The 23,997-nt window shown below is 45.7% G+C and overlaps 1 protein-coding gene across 1 annotated transcript in view; it reads left to right on the top strand.

Annotated features, from left to right (window-relative positions):
- The first annotated feature begins 654 nt into the window (after window positions 1–654).
- Window positions 655–23,997, top strand: part of TRPC1 (transient receptor potential cation channel subfamily C member 1) — a 230,879-nt gene continuing 207,536 nt past the window's right edge. Inside the window, exons 1-2 of the mRNA XM_069213913.1 lie at window positions 655–949; window positions 19,380–19,534. Of these exons, the coding sequence (XP_069070014.1) occupies window positions 823–949; window positions 19,380–19,534 (282 nt within the window). The 5' untranslated portion in view covers window positions 655–822. The remainder of the gene's footprint in view (window positions 950–19,379; window positions 19,535–23,997) is intronic.

Genomic DNA, 23,997 nt, shown 5'->3' with positions numbered 1-23,997 from the left:
CCCAATCTGGCACGACGAGATACTCGCAGTTGGCGCTTTGCATCTTTTTTTAACCACAAATATAAAAATGTCATAACTCCGCTTCTCCTGATTACATTTTTGTCGTTTTGGTGTCATTTTATTTATTAAAATGAATTATATTTTTCTAAATTGGTTTGGGATTGTTCTTTTGTGGTGTTTTCACTTTATTACTATCCGAATGCTGCATAAATACTTTACACTTTGCCTCTATGTTAAGCCTGACAGCATTGTGCCTGGCTTTGGTGGTTCACCTTGACAAGGATTGGGTTCTCACCCCCTTCAACAAATAATATAATTTCTTACAGTCCGCATATATGATTCCTGAGCACCACAGTACTCTGCAAGGCTAAATCAGCCAACTGTATAATAAATAGACAACTGTGCCTATTTTGTTGTATTTTCAAGTTGCTTGCTGCTTTTTAAAGGTAAAAAAAAAATCACACCCCATGTCTATTGTAGTCGGAACTAGCGACTCTGTGACACCATTATTAACCACCCTTCCTCCTGCATCCCCCAGCTACAAAGGCTCCCACGATACCCACAACCAGCTCGGTCGTTATAATGTCTACGTTTTTCGTTTCTGGATTTCCTCCTCCTAAGATGGCAGCTGAGACACTCGGGTCCTTCATCTATGTCTTTGACTCGCTTCACCCCCGCCAGCTCGCTGGGAACAGACTTTGCCTTGCCTCTGTGCCAGCGGTTTCGCAGCAGCATCAGCATCTCTCCGGCTGCTGGAGGAGGAGGAGCGCCAGGGCTGGTGGAGGCAGAACAGCGTCCAAAGTCTGATGGGATTACCCCACCATGGCTGCTCTATACCAGAGCACGGACTCCTCCTCACCCAACAAATTTCTGGACCTAAAAGATGTGCGGGAGGTGAAGGAAGAGACCACCCTGGACGAGAGGCTGTTCCTGCTGGCCTGCGAGAAAGGTATCAGCTGGGACTCCTGGGCGGGGCTGAGGCAGATGTGCACAGACTGCGAGAGGGGAGGAGGCGCAGGTCAGGGGATGTCTGTGGTGCTCACTGTGTTATGATTGCTGCACCCTCACACAGAACTCTCACAGCATCACCTCTGCTGTTACCGACCCCATGGATGAGCTGACGCTGTACATGCGACCTGTCACTGAGTATGTACGACGTGAGCCACCATGGTGTCAACAAACCACAACGTCTAACCGTTTAATACACAGTGCACGACCACCAGGTCTGAAACTAGGGGCCATATGTACGAAAGCTTTTTCCCATAGACACAGAATGGGTAAAATCCTTTCGTACATCTGGCCCTAGAATACGTAACCGGGTCTAATGTTTGGTCAGACAAGTGAAAACGCCGCGCATTGCAACCATATAACGGAAGGCAAACTGAAGGCAGGTACAGGAAGTCCCTCCACCCGAGAAGTGACATTTTCCACACCGTTTGTCCCAAAATAGTAGTGGAGGTTGCTGCCTGCATGGCCACTGTAGCTCTACCATGCTGGCTGTACCCAGACAAACGCCTAGCTTTCTCTTTACCTAGATTTATTCTCGCCATTTATTTCCCCCACTTTCCTGAAGTACCTTTGCTGCTTATAGGTAACATTTTAAATATGAAGCCTAGAACTGGAACATGTGTTTCTGATGACAAAGAAGCATTTTATTGTAATTTAAATCCATCTTATCCTCTGGTAAGCTTATCTAGAACAGGCGCGGGGGTTGCTGATTATACGGGCAGTGTGGTGTTGCAGCTGCCTGTCCGTGCCTTGGAACGTGCCCATTATGGGATCCCAAACTATAGTCTTTACAGTGCAAATATCTGTAAAATAAAGCGGAATTTCATACGGACATTACAATTACTTAAGTCTTGAAAGAAGGACCTGTACGAGGTCGGACACTTTGTTAGAAGAACAGACATGATACAGCGTGGTTAATAGATTGGTCTAGTTAATAGTCTGCCTTCAAATCGCACCGTAGTCCACAATCGGCTCTGGTACTGTGGGACCAGACTCGAGGCCACGACTTGTAAGCCGAGCTATGATTGTGAAAACTGGCGTGAGAGCACAGCATGAAAAGAGTGCGCTATAATGGTTTGATTTTGTCTAAATAGAGCAAGAGCTGTGTACGACATAAACCAGGCCTACGGCCAGTGTGCCACAAACATCCCGCTCACAGCTCTCTAACTCAGGGCAGGGAGATCTGTTACGCAACGAAGCAGGCGAGGTGACTGGCACTGCAAACCTTGGAGCAATGGCAGATGGCCTGCCTGCTTCACCGAGAAAGAATAACATGGTTCCCTAGATGTAATGTTACTCGCTAGGAAGGGGTACAGTTCTTTTAAAAATGTTAGTCATAAATATGTTTTGCGAAAGTCTGAAAGTGCAGTGGCGTAGCGTGGGGGGTGCAGGGGGGGCCGGCCGCACCGGGCGCAACATCTGGGGGGGGGGGGGGGGGGGCGCGCTCGCACTCGCGAGTGCTAAAATCCACGGGTTACGGGGCGCAAATTACTTGCCTTGCCCCGGGTGCTGACAACCCACGCTACGCCACTGTGAAAGTGAGCCGCATAGCACCAAAACACAGACTCCCACAGACTAATCAGCTATGTACAAGGCAGGTGAAGACTGGCCTTTTTTTTTTTGCAGTTCTGAGGTGAAGTGTAATATAAATGACCCAGATCCGCCTCCCACTTGTTAGTTATTAGAGGGGTGGGGTTCAGTACCAGAGGTGCAAGGCTTGTGTTTTTAGGAACGCAGCTTAGAGCTCTGCTGAGGGAGAGCGCAGTGCCACTTTCTGGGGTTGTCATTTACATAACCATCGTCTGCGGTTCATCCACAATGCACACTGAGCGCTGACGACACTCCCTTCTTTTTACCAGATGAAGGGAGCGAACAGCAAGCAGACGCAATCAGAGAGCTACGAACGGAAAGTGAAGTTCACAAATGGCGGGCACAATTAACACCCACCAGTACAAAGTAGTTGGATGGCGCACAATGCAAACAAGGGAGTCACGTGGTGGCGGTGGTGCCAAGGTGTATGGCCTCCAAGTCTCTCAGACGTTTGCGTCACCAGGGCCAAAGAAGGGCATGGCCGTCACACATACAAAGAGCCTATCTCGTTCCTGGTTGGGCGAAAGTGGAGTGAGAGAGTGACAAGAATGAGAATAAGGAAAATATCAGTAACAAGAAAATAGTATTTTCATCAAACAGTATGCTGCCCGAGGTGATGCTCTGTGACCAGACCGGAGACAAAATAAAGTAACATAAATCGATGTGTTGTGTATCCACTCCAGAGAGCAGAATGTACAGCATTTGTTGGTAAATACTGCCTTGAAATCAGGAGCGGCTCCTCAGCAATGGCTAACTAAGGAGCGTCGCCCCCCTGGCTAAGCCAGGAGATGAAAGATAAAACGATATTTAATTATGGTTTTATCTTTCATCTGCTGGCTTAGACAGCAGTGTGTTCAAGGTGGGGTGGGGCTGGGCCACAGGAGGTTGGAGGAGGAGAGAGTGCACTAAGTATGCATATGTGTTTGGCCGGCCCTCTCAGGCCAACCAAACACACATGCACACAGCCAGGCTGGAGAAACTGCACAAACCTCAGGGATGTGTATGAGTGGCAGTCCAAGCCACTCAGACCAATCCTGACACTGCTTTCATGCTAGGTTTAGCATGAAAGCACTGCCAGGATTGCTGGGGAGCCTGTGCTGGGACATCACAAGAAGACCAGAGGAGCAACGTGGCAGGAGGCGGTGGCAGCAATATGAAATGGTAAGATTTTTTTTACAATTATATATTTTTTATTTGCCATCCCCTGGCCCTTCCCCTTGAGATTTGCAGTGGCTGCCGCTGCTTAAAACACCATAGGAAGATTGTTTGATGGAACAACTAATGCGCGAACCACACATGCCTGAACAACGCGGTCGGAACAATGACCACGTTGTTACCACGCATGCCTCACCACGCATGACTTTACAATGATTTTTCGTTGTAAAAGCATGCCTAGCAAAGGCATGTTTGGTAACGGCATGCATGGTTTTAGCATGCCACAGCCCCCACCTGCCCTAAAAACATAACTACCCAACCCCCCCATCCGCCCTAAAAACAGTACTACCCCAAACTCCCTACCCGCCCCTAAAAACAACTATTCTGATACCCCCACCCAACCTGAGCCCTAAAACCTTCCCCAACCCCACCCCCACCCCCAAAAATAAAAGTACACCGCCCCTAAAAACAAAATTACCCAGACTCCCACCCCACCCTTAAAACAAAATTACCCGACTTTCCCACCCCTAAAAACCAAACTACCCTGGACCCCACACCCTGCCCTAAAAACCAAACTATCCCGACCCCCAGCCCTAAAAACAAAATTATGCTGACCTCCTTATCCCGCCCCTAAAAGCAACTACCCTGATACCCCCACCCACTCTGAGCCCTAAAGCCTTCCCCGACCCCCACCTGCCGTAAAAACAACTGACCCACGCCCAAAAATAAAACTACCCCACCCCTAAAAACAAAATTACCCCGACCCCCACCCCTAAAAACCAAACTACCCTGCCCGCCCTAAAAACAAAATTACCCTGGCCCCCCCACCCCTGCCCCAATAAAAACCTACACAACCCCTTCACCCGCCCCTAACAACCAAACTACCCCGCCGTCCACCGCAAAAAACAAAACTACCCGACCCCCACCCCACCCTGAAAACAAAACTACCCCGACCACCACCCCTAAAAACAAAACTACCCTGACCCCCCCACCCTGCCCCTAAAAACCTAACTACCCCTCCCCTCACCCTAAAAACCAAACTACCCGACCCCCACCCCTAAAAACAAAGCTACCCGGCCCCCACCCCTCCCCTGAAAAACTACCCCGATACTCCCACGCCCACCCTGAGCCTTTAAACCTTCCCCGACCCCCACCTGCCCTAAAAACAACCGACCCCACCCCAAAAATAAAACTACCCTCCACCCGACCCCTAAAAACAAAATTACCCCGACCCCCCCACCCCTAAAAACCAAACTACCCCACCTTCCCTCCTGCACCCTAAATACAGAATTACCCCGACCCCTGCCCCTAAAAAAAGTAAAAAATAACCCAGCCTCCCTCCACCTGTAAAAACTACCCCCTAACCATGCCCTAGCCCCACTTACATGACCGCATCCTCTCCCAATGCACTCTCTTTTTCTCTGCCGTAACCACGCATATCCGTTGTTCAGCACATGTGTGGTTAAGGCAGAGAATAAGGGAGAAGTTGTTAACGCAAGCGTGGTTACGCTTGCGTTGTCAACATAATCGTTGTTCTGGAGTCGTTGTTCCGGATGTTTCCCCCGTAGGAAATCACTCCTGTATAAACTATCCATCTGGAGGTGGGGTTAGATTCAAACTGCTTGGTTTATTTAATCTTGTTGTTCTTATGGCAGCACTGGTCAGTGAGATGGGGTGGGACTTTGCTGTCTCTTATTAAATGGGAAAATATAGGATAATTCTGAGTTGAGGGCTTTCGGAAAGAGGGTGCACATTCTGAGAGAGTTCTCACTTGGAGAGAGTGCACACTAGGACAGGTTGCGTATTTCAAGCATTGACAGTGTTAGACCCATTAGCCTTAGGATGTTCTCCCCCCAAACTTCTTCCACTTACTCCTCCTGTTTTTGCTGAATTTGATTTAGTTGGCCGTAGGACTCTGCACACTTTACCACTGCTAACCAGTGCTAAAGTGCTTGTACTCTCTCTTTTAAACATGGCAAAATTGGTTTACACCAAATTGGCAGATGTAATTTACTTTTAAGACCCTAGTATCACTAACTGTACCCAGGGTCTGTAAATGAAAAAGCTACTCATGTGCCTGCAGCACTCCTGGTGCCACCCACTTAATTATCCCTTTAAACATGTCTCAGTCCTGCTATTGCAGCCTTTGTGTGCAGTTTTAAACTGCGATATAACATGGCAAACTAAACCTTTTACCAGATATAAACCTTCCTTTTTAATATATATATCATATATATCAAGATTGGGCAGGGTGCAGCGTATTTAAAAAGTTTGACATGTACGTTTAACTTTTACATGTTCTGGTAGTAAAAAACTCTTAACTTAGTTTTTCTATACTGCAAGGCCTGCCTCTTTTGTAGGATAACACTCGGTTACCTTATTACATTTATTAAATGATGACCTTCAGTCGGGAACAGGTAGGAAAATCGAGTTTGGTCTCTAAAGAATTGTAATTGAAAACCATCTTCACTGTTAAAGTTGAATTTTAAGTCACAATTCTGAAAATGTCACATTTAGAAAGTTGGCGATTTCTTGTTCTAACCATTTGATGCCTGCAGCCTGTATCCTGGGTTACATGACTAGGTCTAGCTGGCCGTTGCAGTTGGTCTTTGTGTATTACTCCCAGACAGTGAGACAATGGGGGAATAGGTGTTGGGAGGATTAACCATCTCTGACTTGCCAGGGGGGCGGAGCTGTCACCTACCACACTTGCATGTCACAACAACTCTGCCTCAGCATACTCACAAAGGGTTTCACACTAGTTTTGTGTGCCCCCAGACAAGCTGGGGCCAGGCAGATAGGCAGGACATTCCTGACATCTTTGTAAGGGCAGGACTCTAGAAGCTTCTCCTACTTCAAAGTGGGCACCAGGAATAAATAATGGACCCTCAGACCCAATTATTTTGGACACTTCTGCACATGTGAAAGACTCAGAAGAAGGACTGCTGTGCTGCTTTGCTGCAAGAAGAAAGGATTTCCCTGCTGCCCTGCCACTCTGCGGCCCTACTGCCTTGCTGCCTAAGTGAGAAGGACTGGACTTGCATCGTGAACCCAGGACCACCAGAGTGACTTCAAGGGCTAGTTGGATGGCCTTCTGATCAAAGCCTCAGGGGCAGGAAAGATTCCAACCACCTTGATCCCCGCACCTGGCATCTCCCTGCTGTGATTGCTGCCCCCACAAGTGGTGCCATCCCAGTTCTGGACCCTTGGAAGTGGGCCTGAAGGTGCTCGGCCGGGCTAGCTGTGATACTAGCAGAATTGATGCAGCATGACACATTGCCTTGCAGCTTTGCTTTGGGACCACTGGGGAATGACACATCCCCGACACAGGACCTGGCAGCTCCTGGAACTACCACTGCGTGAAGCATCGTTGATGCAGTACCTTGCATCTTAGCTCCTGAGAACTGCTGCTGTGTGACACATGTTTGATGCAAAACCTCGCATTGCAGCCGCGCAGCATCCTCCTCATCGTAGACTCTCAGTTTCCCGGATCTGCCTCTTCGCGATGCATCCACGACGTGGGACCTCTGCAACCGGAATTTAAGGTACTTCGACCATTGGGCCTAATTTGGTCACTGTATCCCTGTATCCATCCCAAGCTCTATCGAGGTTGGCTTGATCTGCATGACCTGGCACCTGGTTTGAACTGCTGCTGTGTGACGCACCCTTGATGCAGTATCTCACATCACAGCCCCGGCACTCCTTGGAACTGCTGCTGCGTGATACATCAGCAACACAGGACCTCGCATTGCAGGCGTGCAGCTTCTAGGAACCGCCACTGTGCGAAGCATTTTCTACACAGGGGCCTCGCATCCCAGACTCACAGCTCCTCAGAACTGCAGCTGCACAACACACACTCCACATGGGACCTCACACCGCTCCACATCCAGGATTTAAGGTACTTTGGTCAATGGGCCTAACTTGGGGCCAGATGTAGGAAGGAACAAATTTGCGAGTTGGAAATTGCGAGTCATTGCGACTCGCAATTTCCGACTCGCAAAATGAGATCCAACAAAAAAAAGCGACATCAATTTGCTACCCGCAAATGATGTCGCACCGCAGATTGCGAGTCTGCTGTTAGTGAGGTCGCTTTTTGCGACCTCGCTAAATATGAACTCGCAATTTGCGAGTCGGGTGTCGCAAATTGCGACTGTGCCGCAAATTGCATGCAGGTGCAGCAAAACAGTTGGAAAAACACTTCCTGGCTCTTGCTGATGACATCAGAGCCAGGAAGACATCAAATACACATGGGAGGAGGGAGGACTACACCCTTTTCAAACTGCTGAGCAACTACCTGGAACAGCTGCAACCATGTAAGACACAGGCAGTGCAGGAAGGAAGAGGAAATTGAAATTCTCTGAGAAGGAACTTGAGGTGCTGACAGAGGAATGCTGCCAGCACCATGACCAGCTCTTTGGAAAGGTATCCCTGAGTATCCCAGACACTGAAAAGAGGAGGATCTGGCAGGAAATCCAGGAGAGGATCAATGCCATAGGGGTGAGCCACAGAAGCATCGAATAAATTAAAAAATGGTGGTATGACCTGCGCTCCAGGACAAAGGAGAGGGTGGCAGAGCACCTCAGGGAGATGAGGGGCACAGGAGGCGGCCCATCCACCATCCCACCACCCACAGCCATGGAGGAATTGGTTGAGCAGACCCTGGAGCCTGAGGCAGTGTCAGGAATGGGAGCACTGGACACGTCAGCGCAAGGGACATAAAAAAGTGAGTACCATGAAACATGCATGTACACCTATAAATGCCATACCCGCACTCACCCAGTACACAGCAGCATGCACAACCAGACTAGCTCCATTCCAGACTAGCAACCACCAGAATGGTGCATTACGGGCAATGTAGTACAGTAGGCAGCATATAGGCAAATGTTTATTAGGAGGCATACAACAGATGTTAGATACTGACAGTGTGTTCCCTATGTCCCACAGGTCTCCCACAAGACACCCCCACCAGCCACACCAGCCAGGGTGAAGACAGCAGGCCACAGGCAGGGCGGGAGGCTGCAGCAGCCAATACAGGGCCCAGCACCACACCACCACAGTTCCCTTCAGATGAAGAAGTGGACATGGAGGAAAGAGACACAACACCTGGTCCCAGCCACACTGTGAGACAGCAAGAGCCAGAAGCACCACTGCGTCGCAGACGCAGAGTCCAGGTCCAGGCACTAGCCCAGGAGGATCCAGGGGAGGCATCCATGTCTGCAGTTGAGGCATCCCTCCTATCTGGTCAGCGCCTTCAAACAAGGCAATTGAGGATTATTTCTGGGGCAATGCAGAGGATGGAACACAATTTCACTCATGGCCTGGCAGAAGTGAACACACAGTTCACAAGACTGAATGACAATGTCAGTGACCTAGCACTATCAATACGCCAACTGGTGACGGAACTGGTGGCCGAGAGACAAAGTGCAAGGCGCCGCAAGCGCCAACTAGTGCAGAGATTTGACCGCATGGCAGCATCCATTATCCGTCTTGCAGTGAACACCACAGGCCTGCCACAACGGACCGTGAGCCTGCAGGTGGACCTGGGCCAGTTTGCAGGGGATGTGGCGCGGGGACTGGCCCGCATTAGCCCCGCTGTGGACATGTTGGAGGCCAGGCAGGTGGCAAGGGGCATGGCTGAGACCCCTCAGGACAGTGAGGAGGGGTCCACCATCAGCAGTGTATCTGCCACAGACACACGTGTACTGCGGAGTGGCAGTGCACATCAGGGGTCTGCTGACCCACCTGGCACAAGCCATGCTGGGCGTACCAGGAGGAGGTGTTAGGCCCAAACACTGCAGGACTCATGAGGCACATGAAGTTAATGTGTCCTCATTGAGGGTGGACATATGTAGCCCCTTACCAACAGTTCTGTTCTTTAGTTATTAGGTTCACTTATTAAAATGTTTTGTTTGATCCACTTCACAACTGGGCTCTTTGTGTGTGACATTAGTGTGTGTGGTGACAGTTGCCACGTACCTTCCAAAGTATTGGTTTGTAATGTGGTCCCGTCTCTGTTGGCCTTGATTTGCAATGCTTCTATCCCCAGGCTGGCAATGTGGTAGCTCTTGCTCGTCATCCTCCGAATCTGGGTCTTCAGGGGTGAGATGTAGCCCACGTCTGGTGGCAATGTTGTGCAGTATAGCGCATGCGCCAACTAACTTGAAAGCTGTTATTGGGGCATACTGGAGCGCACTTCCACTTCTGTGGAGGCATCGAAATCTTGCCTTTAACAGTCCAAAGGTCATCTCTATGACATTTCTGGTCCGCCTATGTGCACTGTTATATCGCCTCTCATTCTCACTGCTGGGTGTTAGGTACGGGGTAAGTATCCATGGTCGTAATGCATATGCCCTGTCACCTGTTTGGCAAAAATTAACAATGTTAGCAGGGCATGGATGGTTTCTACAGTGACCTCTGTGTATGGCTTCAGGGTGTCTGCAGCAATACCTAATAGATATCCGTCTTCAAGCTCCCCACGTTCTAGGCGTTGGTGTATCCCACTGTGCCTGAAAATGTAAGAGTCATGTGTACTCCCTGAAAATTTGTCTACCATGTCAGTGATGACATGATGGGAGTCACATACCACCTGGATATTCAGTGAGGGGGTACACTTCCGATTGTGGAACAGATATTCCAGATTTGCAGGAGGGCATATTTGTATATGTGTCCCGTCTACACACCCTATTACATGTGGGAAGTTGGCAATTCTGTAGAATTCCAACTTGGTGCTGTTAATTTCTGCCTCATTCCTGGGTAGGTACATGCATCTGGACATGTGTGTGAGTATGGCATCTAGGAAACATCTGAAGAACCGTGAGAGTGCACTTTGGGATACCCCACCTGCCACTGCAATCACCCCCTGATAGCTACCCGAGGCCAAGAGGTGCAGTGAGCATAGCACTTGCACATCTGTGGGGATGGCGCTGCCGCGCACAGTCTGTCGTTGAAGCTGCGGATTGAGTAGATGAATTAATTCTAATATTGCTGCACTGCTGAGTCTGTATTTGTCATAAATCTCCTCCTCTGTTTGTTGGAAAAGTGTCTGCCTGTTTCTGTATATCCTCTCCTGTCTCTGGCTCCTCCTCTTCCTCTGCTGGGTGGCGTGGACTCTCCTCCTCCTTGCTATCACATATATTTCAGCCATTTTGAGTAACCCAGATGCCTTCTGGGTCTTCTTTTATACTTTGGTTATGGTTACCACCTGCTCTGACTTAGTGGTAATTTGGGTGTGCAAAATGGGCTTTTTGCGACTAGTCGCAATTTGCAACTGTCTTTTTCATATGGTTTGTGACTCCCAAATGCGTCTTCCTATTTGCGGGTCGCACAATGGGGTCGCAATTTTTGCGAGTCGGTAATGGCTCGCATCGCAATTTGCACTACGGAAATGGGATTTTTGAATCCCATTTCTGATTTTGCGGGGTGGCAAATTGCGATTCGGGCCATTTGCGACTCGCAAATTTTTGCTACATTTGGCCCTTGGTCACTGCATCTGGCCAGCACTCCATCGGGGTCGGCCTGAACTTGTGTCCCAGTCTGGCACAACCAGATAACCTTAATTGTCTATTTGTGCTTTTAAGCACTATTTTTACCTAAATCTTTAAAATTGCATATCTTCGATCTACTGATTGGATTTTTGACGTTTTGGTGTAAAATAATTTATCACATTTTACTCTATGTCTCTAAATTGGTGTGAGACGCTTCTTGTGTTGTGGTTTCCTTTATTACTGTTGGTGTGCTGCATAAATACTTTACATATTGACTCTAAGTTAAGCCTGATGCTTTTGTGCCAAGCCTCCAGAGGTTTAAGAACAGGTTAATTTGGGGTTTGCTTCTGTTTCACCCTGACAAGAATTGTGATTGCTGCTTGAGTAGAGTAACCCACTACTCAAACAGTAACCCAATTTCTGTCACAGGAGTTCCTGCCAGTGCATTGTAAGTTTGAAGGACAACTCTGTTAATGTGCTGTATGTCAAATTTACAGTGCTTTTTTATTTCAAAAAGAAAATCCCAAAGTGGGATTTTCTTTTTAAAAATATAAAAAGCAATGCTACCCCTTGCCATGGTAGTTTCCTCCAGTGGCAAGATGGTCACTAAGCACTATTCAGTGTCCCTTACAACTGGATTTCTCCAGGCGGTGATGGGCATTAAAAAAATGCCTGTATGTCTGCCAATGTAAATTAGATGGGCAGACATACTGTCAAAATTCCAATGGCCCTTAGTGTAGCAGGCCGTTGGAAGAGCTTCACAACGGCAGAGATGAGGTAGTTTCCTCAGTGGTCGAACTATAATCTGCTCGAATTTAAATTGAACTGGCAGGGAGAGAACTCCGTTGATGTTGCAATAGAATACCCTCTCCGCCAATTTATAATCTGGGCCCCAATCATGAGTATGAAACATGTTAATCTGACAGCTTTACACTGTGTATAGTATTAAAATGCGCTGAAAGGGTATAGCTTGCATATGTAGTTAGGGTCACTCAACTCCTAAGAGGGCATCAGCATTTTATTGCTGCCTCAGGTTAAGCTACTTACATTGTGGCCTTGTTTTCATTCAACATTCCAGTAGGTGCCATACTCTAAGCCCTGGATGAGGCAGAATACTCAATAAAAACATGAGTCACTTCTTTCCACAAATCTGATCGTGGTCGTCTATGCAGACCACTTGTTTCTTTGCGTAGTAGGGCCTCTTCTTTCACCCTGGCCAATGTTCTTCCTTTGAATACCACCTACATTATGTAGGGTCTAACTTTGCATTTTAGGCCATTGCGATTTGTTTTATAGCCAGTATAAAGGCAAGGTCCAATCATTTATTGCCTGACGTTTTGGCTTGGGACAATGGAATGCCTCCATCTGGTAATTCTCTGGTGTCACAGCTTTTTTCCTCTTTATGGTACTCCCAGGTGTCGTTTAGTTTGCTTCTAATATGTTTGTATTGTGGGACAGGACCATACTATATGTGGAAAAAAGGTAGTAATGCCCTAGCAGAGAGTTGGACATCATTGTCGCACCTGTATCTCTATGACTATATTTGTTCTTGTAAACATTAACCGTTTACTACAATAAATGGGGAAATGTAGCATATTTTTTGTCCACTGCTACCCACTGTAATACCCTGTAACCCTGCCCCAACCCTACTGACCTTTAGCCTGATTTACAGAAGACCATAATACCGAATCTGCCAAAAATGCAATTTTCTTCCATCCTCTTTTCTGGCACTATAACCACCCAATTATGAGTTTCTTAATATCATGCTGCCAGTGGAGTCTGTTTTGGTATTGTCAGGGATTGGAGTGAACTGCACCAGATATATTGGCAGAAGAGTGTGTCTGACCCACCATTGACTCTTATAGAGTTGGTGCTATGAAAGAAAATCATAGAAACAAGCACTGGCAAATCCAGTAGGTCTCGTCTATACAAGAGCTATTGGCTTTGGCAATGTGTTTTTCCATGTTGTACAGCAGTGTGGCTGCTGTTCAGCATGGCTAAAAGTTAGTCGCATGGAGTATCAGAGTGGAGTGGGGGAATAGCGTGCTGTAGAGTGGATTTGTTGGAATGTTTTATAGTGGAATAGGAGGGGTAGAGTGTCGTAGAGTTAAGAAGAGGGGAGTAGAGTTCAATGGTTCAGTGGCAAAGAATGTCATAGAATGGAGTGGAGTGGGGTGGAAAACGGTCGAGTTGATTGAGGTAGTGGGGTGGATTGGAGCAGAGTGGGGTGGATTTGATAGGGGTAGAGTGGTTTTGTTTGAGTGGATTGGGGTAGATTGGTGTGGGGTGGATTGGATTGGAGTTGGGTAGATTGAAATGGGGTGACGTGAATGGAATTCGGGTGGAATTGAGTGGTGGATTAGATTGGATTGGGGTTGTTTGGATTGGAGTGATGGGGGTTGGGGTGGGAGGGGTTGGGGTGGATTGGGTTGGAGTGGGGTGGATTGGGTTGGAGTGGGGTGGATTGGAGTGGGGGATTGGATTGGAGTGGGCTGGATGGATTGGAGTATGGCGGACTGGATGGATTGGAGCGGGGTGGAGTGAACTGGGATGGGGTGGATTTGATTTGGATAGAGTTGGTGAATTGGAGTAGAAAGTGGGGGATTGGAGTGAGCTGGCTGGATTGGAGTGGTGCAGGGTGGACTGGAGTAGGGTGGATTTGATTGGAGTAGGGTAGTTCGAAATGTGGTGGGGTGAATTGGATTGGGTAGAGGCAGGCTTCAGTGGGATGGATTCCATTGGAGTGGGGTGGGGTGTGTTGTATTGGGTTGGGGTGGATTGGATTGGGTTAGATTGGAATGGGGTAGATGCATTGAGGTGGGTGGATTGGAGTGCAGTGGGGTGGATGGATTGGAGTGGGGTGGGGTTGATTGTAGTGGAGTGGATTGGAGTGGATTGGAGTGGGGTAGGCTGGATGAATTGGATTGGTGTGCAGTGGACTAAACTGGGATGTGGTGGGATAGATTGGGACAGAGTGGATTGGAGTGGGGTGGGATGGACTGGGTTGGGGTGGAGTGGATTTTGAAATGGGATGTTGTGGATTGGGATGTGGTGGACTGGAGGGGGTTGGATTGGATTGTGGTGGTGTGGATTGGATCAGGATGGGGTGGGTTGGATTAGGGTGAGGTGGAGTGGATTGGAGTGAGGTGATTGGATTGAGGGGATGGATTTGATTGATTGGGGTTGCATGGACTTGAGTGTGGTAGATTGTATTGGGGTGAGGTGGATTGAATTGGGGTGGGGTGGATTGGACTGTGCTTGAATGGGGTGGATTGGACTGGGCTGCATTGGGCGGGGGTGGATTGAAGTGCGGTGGGGCGGATGGTTGGATTGGAGGGGGTGAACTGAACTAGGATGGGGTAGGGTAGAGTAGAGTGGGGTGGATTTCAGTGGGGTGGATTGGAGCTGGGTGGTTTGGAGTGGGGTGGAGTGTATTGAAATGGGTTGGGGTGGACTGGAGGGATTGGATTGGGGTGGGGTGGATTGAGTGTGGTGTATTGGACTGGGGTGAATTGCATGGAGGTGGATTGGATTGGTGTAGATGAAAATCTGACTGGAGTGGGGCGGACTGGAGTGGGGTGTATCGGATTGGGGTGGGGTGGAGTAGAGTGGATCGGAGTGAGCTGGATCGGATTGAGTGGGTGGATTGAATTGATTGGGGTTGATTAGGATGGGGTTGGGGATTTGATTGAGTATGGTGGATTGAATTGGGGAGTATTGGATAGGGGTAGGGTTGATTTGATTGGGGTGGGGTGGAGTGGAGCGGATTGTGGATTGGATTGAAGTTGGGTGGATTGGAGCGGGTTGGACTGGATTGGAATGGGGTGGATTTGATTGGTGTGGGATGGGATTATTGGAGAGGGGTTTTGACTAAAGTATTTTAACACATTGAAAAAGAGGATGTCCACTTTTTAGTGCAATAGTATGTTTTTGGAGGATTCTACAAAATTGGAAAAGGGCAGGGTATGTTCATTATTAGAATAGAATGGTATAAAGACTGATTGTAGATGGTGTGTGGTGCTCAAATGGTTCATGTGACCCCAATTTACTTGGCATTAAATTATAGCTGTAGGGCGAGTGGCAGGAGAAATTGGGTCACCCTTGAAATAAGGAAACCATGAAGGTGTCATGTATTCTATTCTATCTGTCTATATTGTTTTGATATGTATGTATTATTGTTTGATAATAATGTAGTTCATTTATTTAATTAATTATTAAATGAACATTAGCCTCTTTCATAACCTGTTAGGCCTTCTTCCATCACATGAATGGGGCAAAATAGATCCAGATAAAACTGAACCTAGTGAAAAGTAGCTGCTCTATTATTGTTTACCAGCAGACTGTTATCTCAACTTTTGTGGGTCCTCATGCCGATTCATTATTGCGTCCGGCTGCAGTTTTCATATCTCCCAAGTGCCCTGTAGTACTTACTTGTCTCTTCATTGCGGTCTTGTTTACAAGAATGCTACTAATCTCTTCAGGATCACCTCCATTACTTCAAGGTCTTCCAATTTACATTGTGCCTAGTGTGCTTCATTTGTCCTTCTTAGGGTCGAGCCTGCATTGCATGCACTTGCGCATGCGTTTTGCTAAGCGAGACGCTTTAGGAATTAAAAAGGACTCGGAGCCCTGTCCACGTCACATCAGTGTCTTTCATTGGCTCGTGGGCTTGCCTGTTAGAATCTGCTTGATTTCATTAGTGGAAGACATGCATACGTCATGCCTTTTCCGGTGGATAGGCCCCCTCGAGCGCATCGACCAAGTATAGAAAACATGCGAGGCTCGCTCTTTTCCGTCTGGCTCGTGGACTACTTTTTCTCTGTTTTCCCAGCGTGATCTCGCTTGACAGAAGTCGAGCGCTTTACATAATATCGACCCTGTTACACAGTTAATTGCACTTTTTCAGGTTACGTACATAATTGCACTTTTGCCGATAGGTTTCATTACCAGTGAAAAGTCCGGTTAGGAGTTTTACAACGCTATCAGCTCTAACACGAGCAAACGCGAGACCCGTTGCATTGCAAATGCTTGTTTCTGATGTCACCCTTTCAATCATGTCCCCAATCAGGCCTGCAGTCTGGTTGGGGTCATAACCACTACATTGCTGTTCTCCTATTGTTAGGCCTTCAATGTTTGCTCCTGTGATCATATTCACTGTGTTGTTGTTCTTCCTTTTAGAAGTATTGTTCACAACATTGCAAACTTCTACTTCATCTTTCTCCTTTTGGGCAATGGCAGTGTTCCCAGTATTCTTAACTGTTCACTTAGAAATACTCCTGTGATCAGATGCAACACCTCCAGCATGTTAAATCAGCCTCTGTCTACAGTTCTACAAGACCACACCCATATATATATATAGTCAGTCTCTGAGTCTCCACATGAAGGGCATAAAACCAACTTTTCCAGGTAAGCCTTCTCTAAACTGATGGGACAAAATGCATTATGTACAAGGTAATTAAACCATACTAGCTTAAACCATGTGCTGCCCTATATGTTTTTTTTACCTAAAGGCAAGCTCCATCCTCATCCATATCCATCAGTGCCCCGTCTCAATCGGTCTCCCACTTATTTCTAGCATTGAATATCACCACTATCTTGACAGATTTAAGAGCATTCTCTACGTATGATACCAGTGTTGCCTTATTGACTACACCCATCATGTGTAAGGTGCCTCTGTGACATTTGAGGTCCACAGTTACATGAGACATATTTTCCTTGTTGTCCTTGCCAGCATTGCATGTTGGAGATCCTGACCAGATGCCACTCCAGTGACTTTCAGAGCTTCTTCAAAGGTGATGAAAAAGTCACCTGGATTTATATTAGCCATTGTTTCACAACACCATTGCATCCATCTCACCACTGGCATATCCCTACTATCTGCACAGATGGTCTAAGGTTCTAGAGGTCCATCTTCCATGCAAACACCACCCTTGTCATTACTTCTTTACTGCACACTCCCATATCCTCCTTACTTGTCTAATTAGATACGTTCCATCCTGTGGCATGTTTCCTCCTTTCATGAGTAAGTCCCTCAAATGGGTTTGCTGATGTGTCCCCTCTAATAACTTGTCTTCCCATTCCCTTCATCGTCCAGCCACCTAACAGCAAGTTGTAGCTGTGAATTTTACTAATTTAATTCCAAGCAGGGCAATCCCAGGGCTTCTTTTTCCAGCCTTGTTTTAGTGTTTCAAGCTTTAGCTTGCTTTGCGTCCCTGCGCATACAGATTCAGGAGCTTAGCCAGTTTCCTAAACAATGTCAAGGGCAACTTTCCCTATGATTTTTCCAGTGTGTACGGACATATAGGTAACAGCACATTTTTTGCTAATCATATTTATCCCATAATCGACAGCAGTAGTGTATTCTAGAATTGCATTGAGCCTCAGGGGCCGGACAGCACTCTACGTTATATCGGCACTGCTTCTCATGAGTGTGTGCCACCTGTAACTCAAGGTATCTAAACTTCACGGTCTCCTGTTGCATCCCTGGGTAAAATTCACATGACAATTTAACCAGCCCACCCAGCTGAAAAAACCTGGATTTTTTCCAATGGACCGGCATTGATTCCTCAGGCTGACATAAATAGATTAGAGATTTATGAGCATACATGGGTACTAGATGTGTGGTAATACCCACTACAATTTCCCATTCCTTTAGCGCCAATGGTAGTCTGCATCCCAGCATTTCCACCACCAGTGAAATCAAGAGGCAAAAACGGGCCGCCCATTTCTTGTTCCTTTCTAATACGATTCAACCTTATTTTACCCCAGCTGTTCATTGTCTATATAGCACTTGTATTCAGCCCCAGAGACTTGGCCCAAATACTATTTAATTTAGCACCCGCAGCATATACTTCCATTCTACTGTGCCAATGACCTTTTCAATATCAAGTACAACCAGAATGTAATGCTCCCCTGCCACTTCCAAGGAGTGTATCACAAGATTTCTCAGGTTGATAGGCCTCTGGGCAGTGAAGCGACATTGGTTAGGCTGTATGAGGTGTTTCACACATTGTTGCAGCCTGTTAGCCAAGGCCCTTCTTAGTATATTGATGTCTGTATTTACCATTGATAGTGGTCAGTATGATTCACAATAAGACTCATCTCTGGCTTTGGTCCCTCGCAAAGACTCTGATTGGCTGGCATCAAACGAAAATTCTCTTTTGCAGCTGGCATTACAAGGCGTGGGGCAAAAACACAAAAATAAAATCTAGAAACCACATGAGGAGTAGGAGTGGGCACATACTTACACCCAGGCTTAAATGTGAGGACCCCAAATGTGCACCCAAAGGTTTGAATAAAAAAACATGGATTGTGTTGTGATGTCAAACTTTTATGAACATCCTATCTGCGGTATTACAAGTGCCATTGGCTATAATGCACTTGTCATACGGCAGAAGGGACATCCACCACGATTTGTGAAGTATCTATCTACCAAACTCTAAATAAGACTCCTAATTCTCTTCAGCATGGCATCATTTCTGGTGGAATGTACCAGATCGTTTTAAGAATGCAGCTCAATGTAATGTTGAGTGCTTTCTCTACTGAAGCTGGGTTAGCCAGGTTCTACGCATGTAATTATCTATAGGGGATGATGATTGTGTCTCCTGTAACTGAGAGCTTTATATGTGCATAATTATTTGGCCTTCCTAATACTAATGAAGTTATCACATAAGTCAGTGCTCTTCTACAGTTTTCAGTTAGCACCTGCAATGAGGTACCAGCAGCCGTATATTTAGGCAGCTATTCCATTCAGCAGTAGTCTACACTCCAATGACTCTACGTTTCTTTTACTAGACATTGCGGTGAGCTGGGGAGACCTATTTGCAGGTTGAGTAATATATCAATTCTGGAATGAGTCAGGTATATCTGTGTGAAATGTGACCTTATAGTTACATATTTTGTATGCAGCCGTGGTTCCAAAACAATGTTAGCTGTGCAAAGAAACTCCAAGTTTTGATTGTTAGTAAGCAACATACATACACTTGACCTACACACATCTTTTGCATTAGTTGAATTGTGTTGGTACATACACCCTAACCAATGCAGGTACTGCAGTCACACTCTTGCAACAAAGTCTTCATGATCTTGAAGGCTAATACTATTCTAATTGTTTGCTGATGTTTGTTGTTGTTCTTTTTTAAGGTGACTATTACATGGTTAAAAAACTCTTGGAAGAGAACTGCTCAGGGGAAATGAACATAAACTCAGTCGATGTGCTTGGGAGAAATGCCATCACCATAGCTATTGAGAATGAGAACTTGGATATACTGCAGGTCCTCTTGGACTATGGTTGCCAGGTACAGATTCCAACCACTGTCTTTTATCTTATCATATTGTTCCTAAGTACGAATTAACCTTAATCTTCTTTAGGCTTTTTTCTCCTAAAGTGTGCGTTGATTATCTAATCCATGAAATTTAAATTTCACAAATGTGTAAGGGTTATCATGGTTCAGTGAATGTTATCTTTAAAAACTGTGTTTCCCTCATATGTATATTTATGTTTTCTGGTTCACTTTACAGTGTTTCAAAGACTTGTTTTACTGTAATTGTTGCCATTTTGTTCTGTTCTGGAGATGTTTTCCAACATGGAACATCCTCCCTTAATCTGTACAAAATGGATGTCTCTTCTCTGTATACAAGTCTCGGCCTCTTTTTATGTTGACTGGTCTTTAACCAGCTTTTAGTTTGTCTGTACTTAAAAAAAAAACTGAATGAAAGAGGAGAAATCAGCTCTGTAGAAATACTTCTAAGGAAAGGCTCTCAAATGATCAGCAGAATAGAGCTCAGTCCCAAGAAACATTTCAGACCACAGTCACTACCCCAGCAATATGTTTCCTTATCCCCAGACAAACTTTGCCTTGAAATCTGCTATACACATCCCCTTCATTGAATAAAAAAGTGTGAGCTCAGTCTTAAAAGAACAGGTGAAGGGCTGGCCAGTTAATCTGTTGCTTCTCTGCCTTGTCGCTGCTTCTGAAACGGTATGTACTGACCTTAGTTCCCAAAAAAGGGGGGGCAGAGAAGCACACAGCAACATAGAGTAACATCGAGAAGAGGGCATAGAGGAACACAAGGCTAGAAAACACACACTCTTGTAGAGTACTTAACTAAAAGGAAACATATAGCAGTTGAAAAAACACTAGCCATGTAAGGGCAGAGTAATGTGTCCATGCTCCAAGGGAGGGACAGACTTACAATGGGGAAGTGAAGCCTCTATAAGCCATCAAATAAGAAGCATCAAAAATGACAATGAGACTAACCAATGGGAAACAGTGAACGGGCTGTAAGTCCACTGTAAGCTATCAAAATGTCTTGCAAAGACAGTGCATGTACTGTCTTCGGCAAGACCTAAAAACCTCGATATTGTTGTGAGCAGAGATCCATTCCCTTGGAGGTCCAGTGTCCTCATACAGCTCAAGTTTGTTGCATGAGCCATGTATATAAGGCACTCAACATGATTTTTCAGGTGCAGCACTGAGTTATGGTGCAGTCTTTAAACTTCATGTGTCCTTTCCTGATGGTCTTAAAATCGATTAAAGATGCAGTGTGCTTGGTTAGTGTGGCTACAGTGCAGTATAGGTCAGTATCTGTAAAATGCTTACTTTAGAAGCCCATTTTCAAAAAATCCCAGTGTCCACAATGTAGCAGCAATGCAGTGAAAGCTTGCTGTAACTGTGCAACATTCATTATAGACATGGAGTTTTTCAGCAATAGTAACCACCTATTCAACCCCCAGAACAAATGTTGCGCTGTTTGCATGGGTATTAAAATAGAGCCCCATCTGCTGTGCTAGCATTACACAGGCAGCAAGATCTAGACCTGTCTTCACAGAAACTTAAAAAGGGCTTTGGCCAAATATACTACAAGAGCATCGAAAATAAATTAAAGTAATAATAGAAGTAAAGAAAAAATATGAGATGTGTAATCAAATTCCCACCCAGGTGAATACATTGCGTATTGGATTAACATCATAGTAGTATTTTTCCTTTACAGTTTTCATTGACAAAAGTTGTATTTCACTGTTTAAGCCATTCATACTTATAACAAAATGTTCACAAAGCAAAATTACATCTAAGGTGGACTTCTAACTTTATCAAAGCCCACAGTGTTTTACAAGTTTTTAAAATCTGATGTATTTTATTTGAATAAGCCTCTTAGTTTTGGACTCTTATAAAATTGTTTCTTTTTCTGTTCCTCCATCCACACAATGCTAACATAAACAGAACTTGCATTCACACACAGACAACCCGTTTTAAAGAGGTTTACTTAGTTATACTAAAAAATTAGTCTGCACATGGTGAACATTATTTTTCAGACCACAGAATTCCCCTGGAGTTGCTACATTAGTTCTGTGGCCCTTCACATGGGGAACATTACACTCATTGGTTTGTAGGAAATGTTCAAAAGATTCTTTATAGATCCCTCTCTCTTACCCCCAATTAACTGATCTACATCAGTAGACACATTGTTCTGAGCTTTCTTATGTTATAAACAAGACTAAGGGGGTTATTACAACTTTGGAGGAGGTGTTCATCCGTCCCAAAAGTGACGGTTAAAGTGACGGATATACCACCAGCCGTATTACGAGTCCATTATATCCTATGGAACTCGTAATACGGCTGGTGGTATATCCGTCACATTTGGGACGGATTAACACCTCCTCCAAAGTTGTAATAACCCCCTAAATCCCTAATGTCCTTTTTATGATTGTTACTCAAATATGAGAGTCACAGAAAAGTGCATAGCCAGGAATGAAGCAAATACCAGTAAAGTGTGAAAAATATAACCAAATAAAACATAACCATCCCCTGCAATTAAAGAAAGTATAGGGTTGTTTAATTATTCAGACCAAAACATATTATAATATGTTAGGATTTTTTGAACCGTATGCCAATCCATGCTTCACACAACAGTCCATCTTAGGGCATCACCAAAATAATGCATTGAACAGTACCTGGAAGTGCCAAGTAATTTCCTGTTTGCTTTCTGAGCTGCTTCCCTCTTGAGTGCATCCTGCCTTCCATCTGTTAGAACACCCACAAAGGGGCAAATGCACTAAGGGCCATATTTATACTTTTTGACGCAAAACTGCGCTATCGCGTCTTAAAATGGGGCAAGTCAGGTTGAGGCAAAAAAATCGCCTCCACCCGATTTGCGCCATTTTTAATGACGCCCAGACGCCATTTACATGACTCCTGTCTTAGTAAAGACAGGAGTCATGCCCCCTTGCCCAATGGCCATGCCCAGGGGACTTATGTCCCCTGGGCATGGTCATTGGGCATTGTGGCATGTAGGGGGGCACAGATCAGGCCCCCCTATGCCAAAAAAAATTATAAAAAAAAAAAAAATTATACTTACCTGAACTTACCTGAATGTCCCTGGGATGGGTCCCTCCATCCTTGGGTGTCCTCCTGGGGTGGGCAAGGGTGGCAGGGGGGGTCCCTGGGGGCATGGGAGGGCAGCTGTGGGCTCATTTTGAGCCCACAGGTCCCTTAACGGCTGCCCTGACCCAGGCGTTAAAAAGAGGCGCAAATGCGGGTTTTTTTGCCCCGCCCACTCCCGGGCGTGATTTTTGCCCGGGAGTATAAATACGACGCATTTGCGTCGCAGTCATTTTTTTTTACGGGAACGCCTACCTTGCATCTCATTAACGCAAGGAAGGCGTTCACGCAAAAAAATGACGCTCATTCCTCATACTTTGGCGCTAGACGCGTCTAACGCCAAAGTATAAATATGGCGTTAGTTTTGCGCCGAATTTGCGTCGAAAAAAACGACGCAAATTCGGCGCAAACGGAGTATAAATATGCCCCTAAACCTTTTCCCCAGCATAACTCTGATTTATTCCTGAAAAAAACAATATAATTTCTGCAAAAATACCTTGAATCTAACTCTTAGGGATAGAGAAGAGAAATCAAATTTTAATGTACAAAAACTCAAATTCCAGTCCCGATTCCCCCAGTGTACCTCGTTACTCTCTCCATTGAAGTTAAGGACATCATAGAGTTTAAGGGGCTGTACTTCATTTCTCCAGGGCAGCCGACTCATCTACTCTAGCAGCAGCCTACAGCCACCATATTTAGATTTCTCCATCTGTCTGGCAGCAAAATCTCCGCCTTCGTAGGAGGCACCACCATGTGGATCTTCTAAAGGCATTGTCGTTATTCTGAGAGCTTGCCATGTTTTATGCAGGCGCTCAGCAAACATTTTTGTTGCTCAAAAATAAACTCCCAATCCAGTAACTTGTTTTACAGAAAAAACAAACTAATGGTATTTCTCCCAGGGTGCGGGGGTACGTTTTTTATTTTGTATTTGTTCTGTTCAGGACTGCCAGGCTGTTCCTGGTGGCACAAAACAGGAAAAGAAGTACATCAGACTGTCTGCTCTAAATTGAGAGTAATAGGGAATACAGTTTAAGGTGCTTCGGCCAGTAGCCCAAACTCCGTTGGGTTGTTCATCCAAAAAATGAATGAGCAATAAAGATGCCTTTAAATCTTGCTTTATCTTGACACATTTGCTGTCTGTTCAAGGACAGAGGTCAAATGCCAGTTAGTCTTTTTACTAATTTCTGCTTATCTTATCCTGAAAAATGGTTTTACTTTTTTCTCTTACTATAGTTAGAGGATTTTGTAAAGTGAGCTTTCTGACAACTACTGTGAAACAAAAGGCTGTATGTAGGGTGTCATTTTTGTGTAACATACATCATTCAAATTGCTTGTAAATAAATACAAATATTTCAAAAAATATCAGGAATTACAATTGC

The sequence above is a fragment of the Pleurodeles waltl genome, chromosome 11, assembly GCF_031143425.1.
Source record: "Pleurodeles waltl isolate 20211129_DDA chromosome 11, aPleWal1.hap1.20221129, whole genome shotgun sequence".
Classification (NCBI taxonomy): Eukaryota; Metazoa; Chordata; class Amphibia; order Caudata; family Salamandridae; genus Pleurodeles; species Pleurodeles waltl.
Note: the sequence above shows the minus strand (reverse complement) of the source record. Positions and strands in the feature narration are given on the sequence as shown.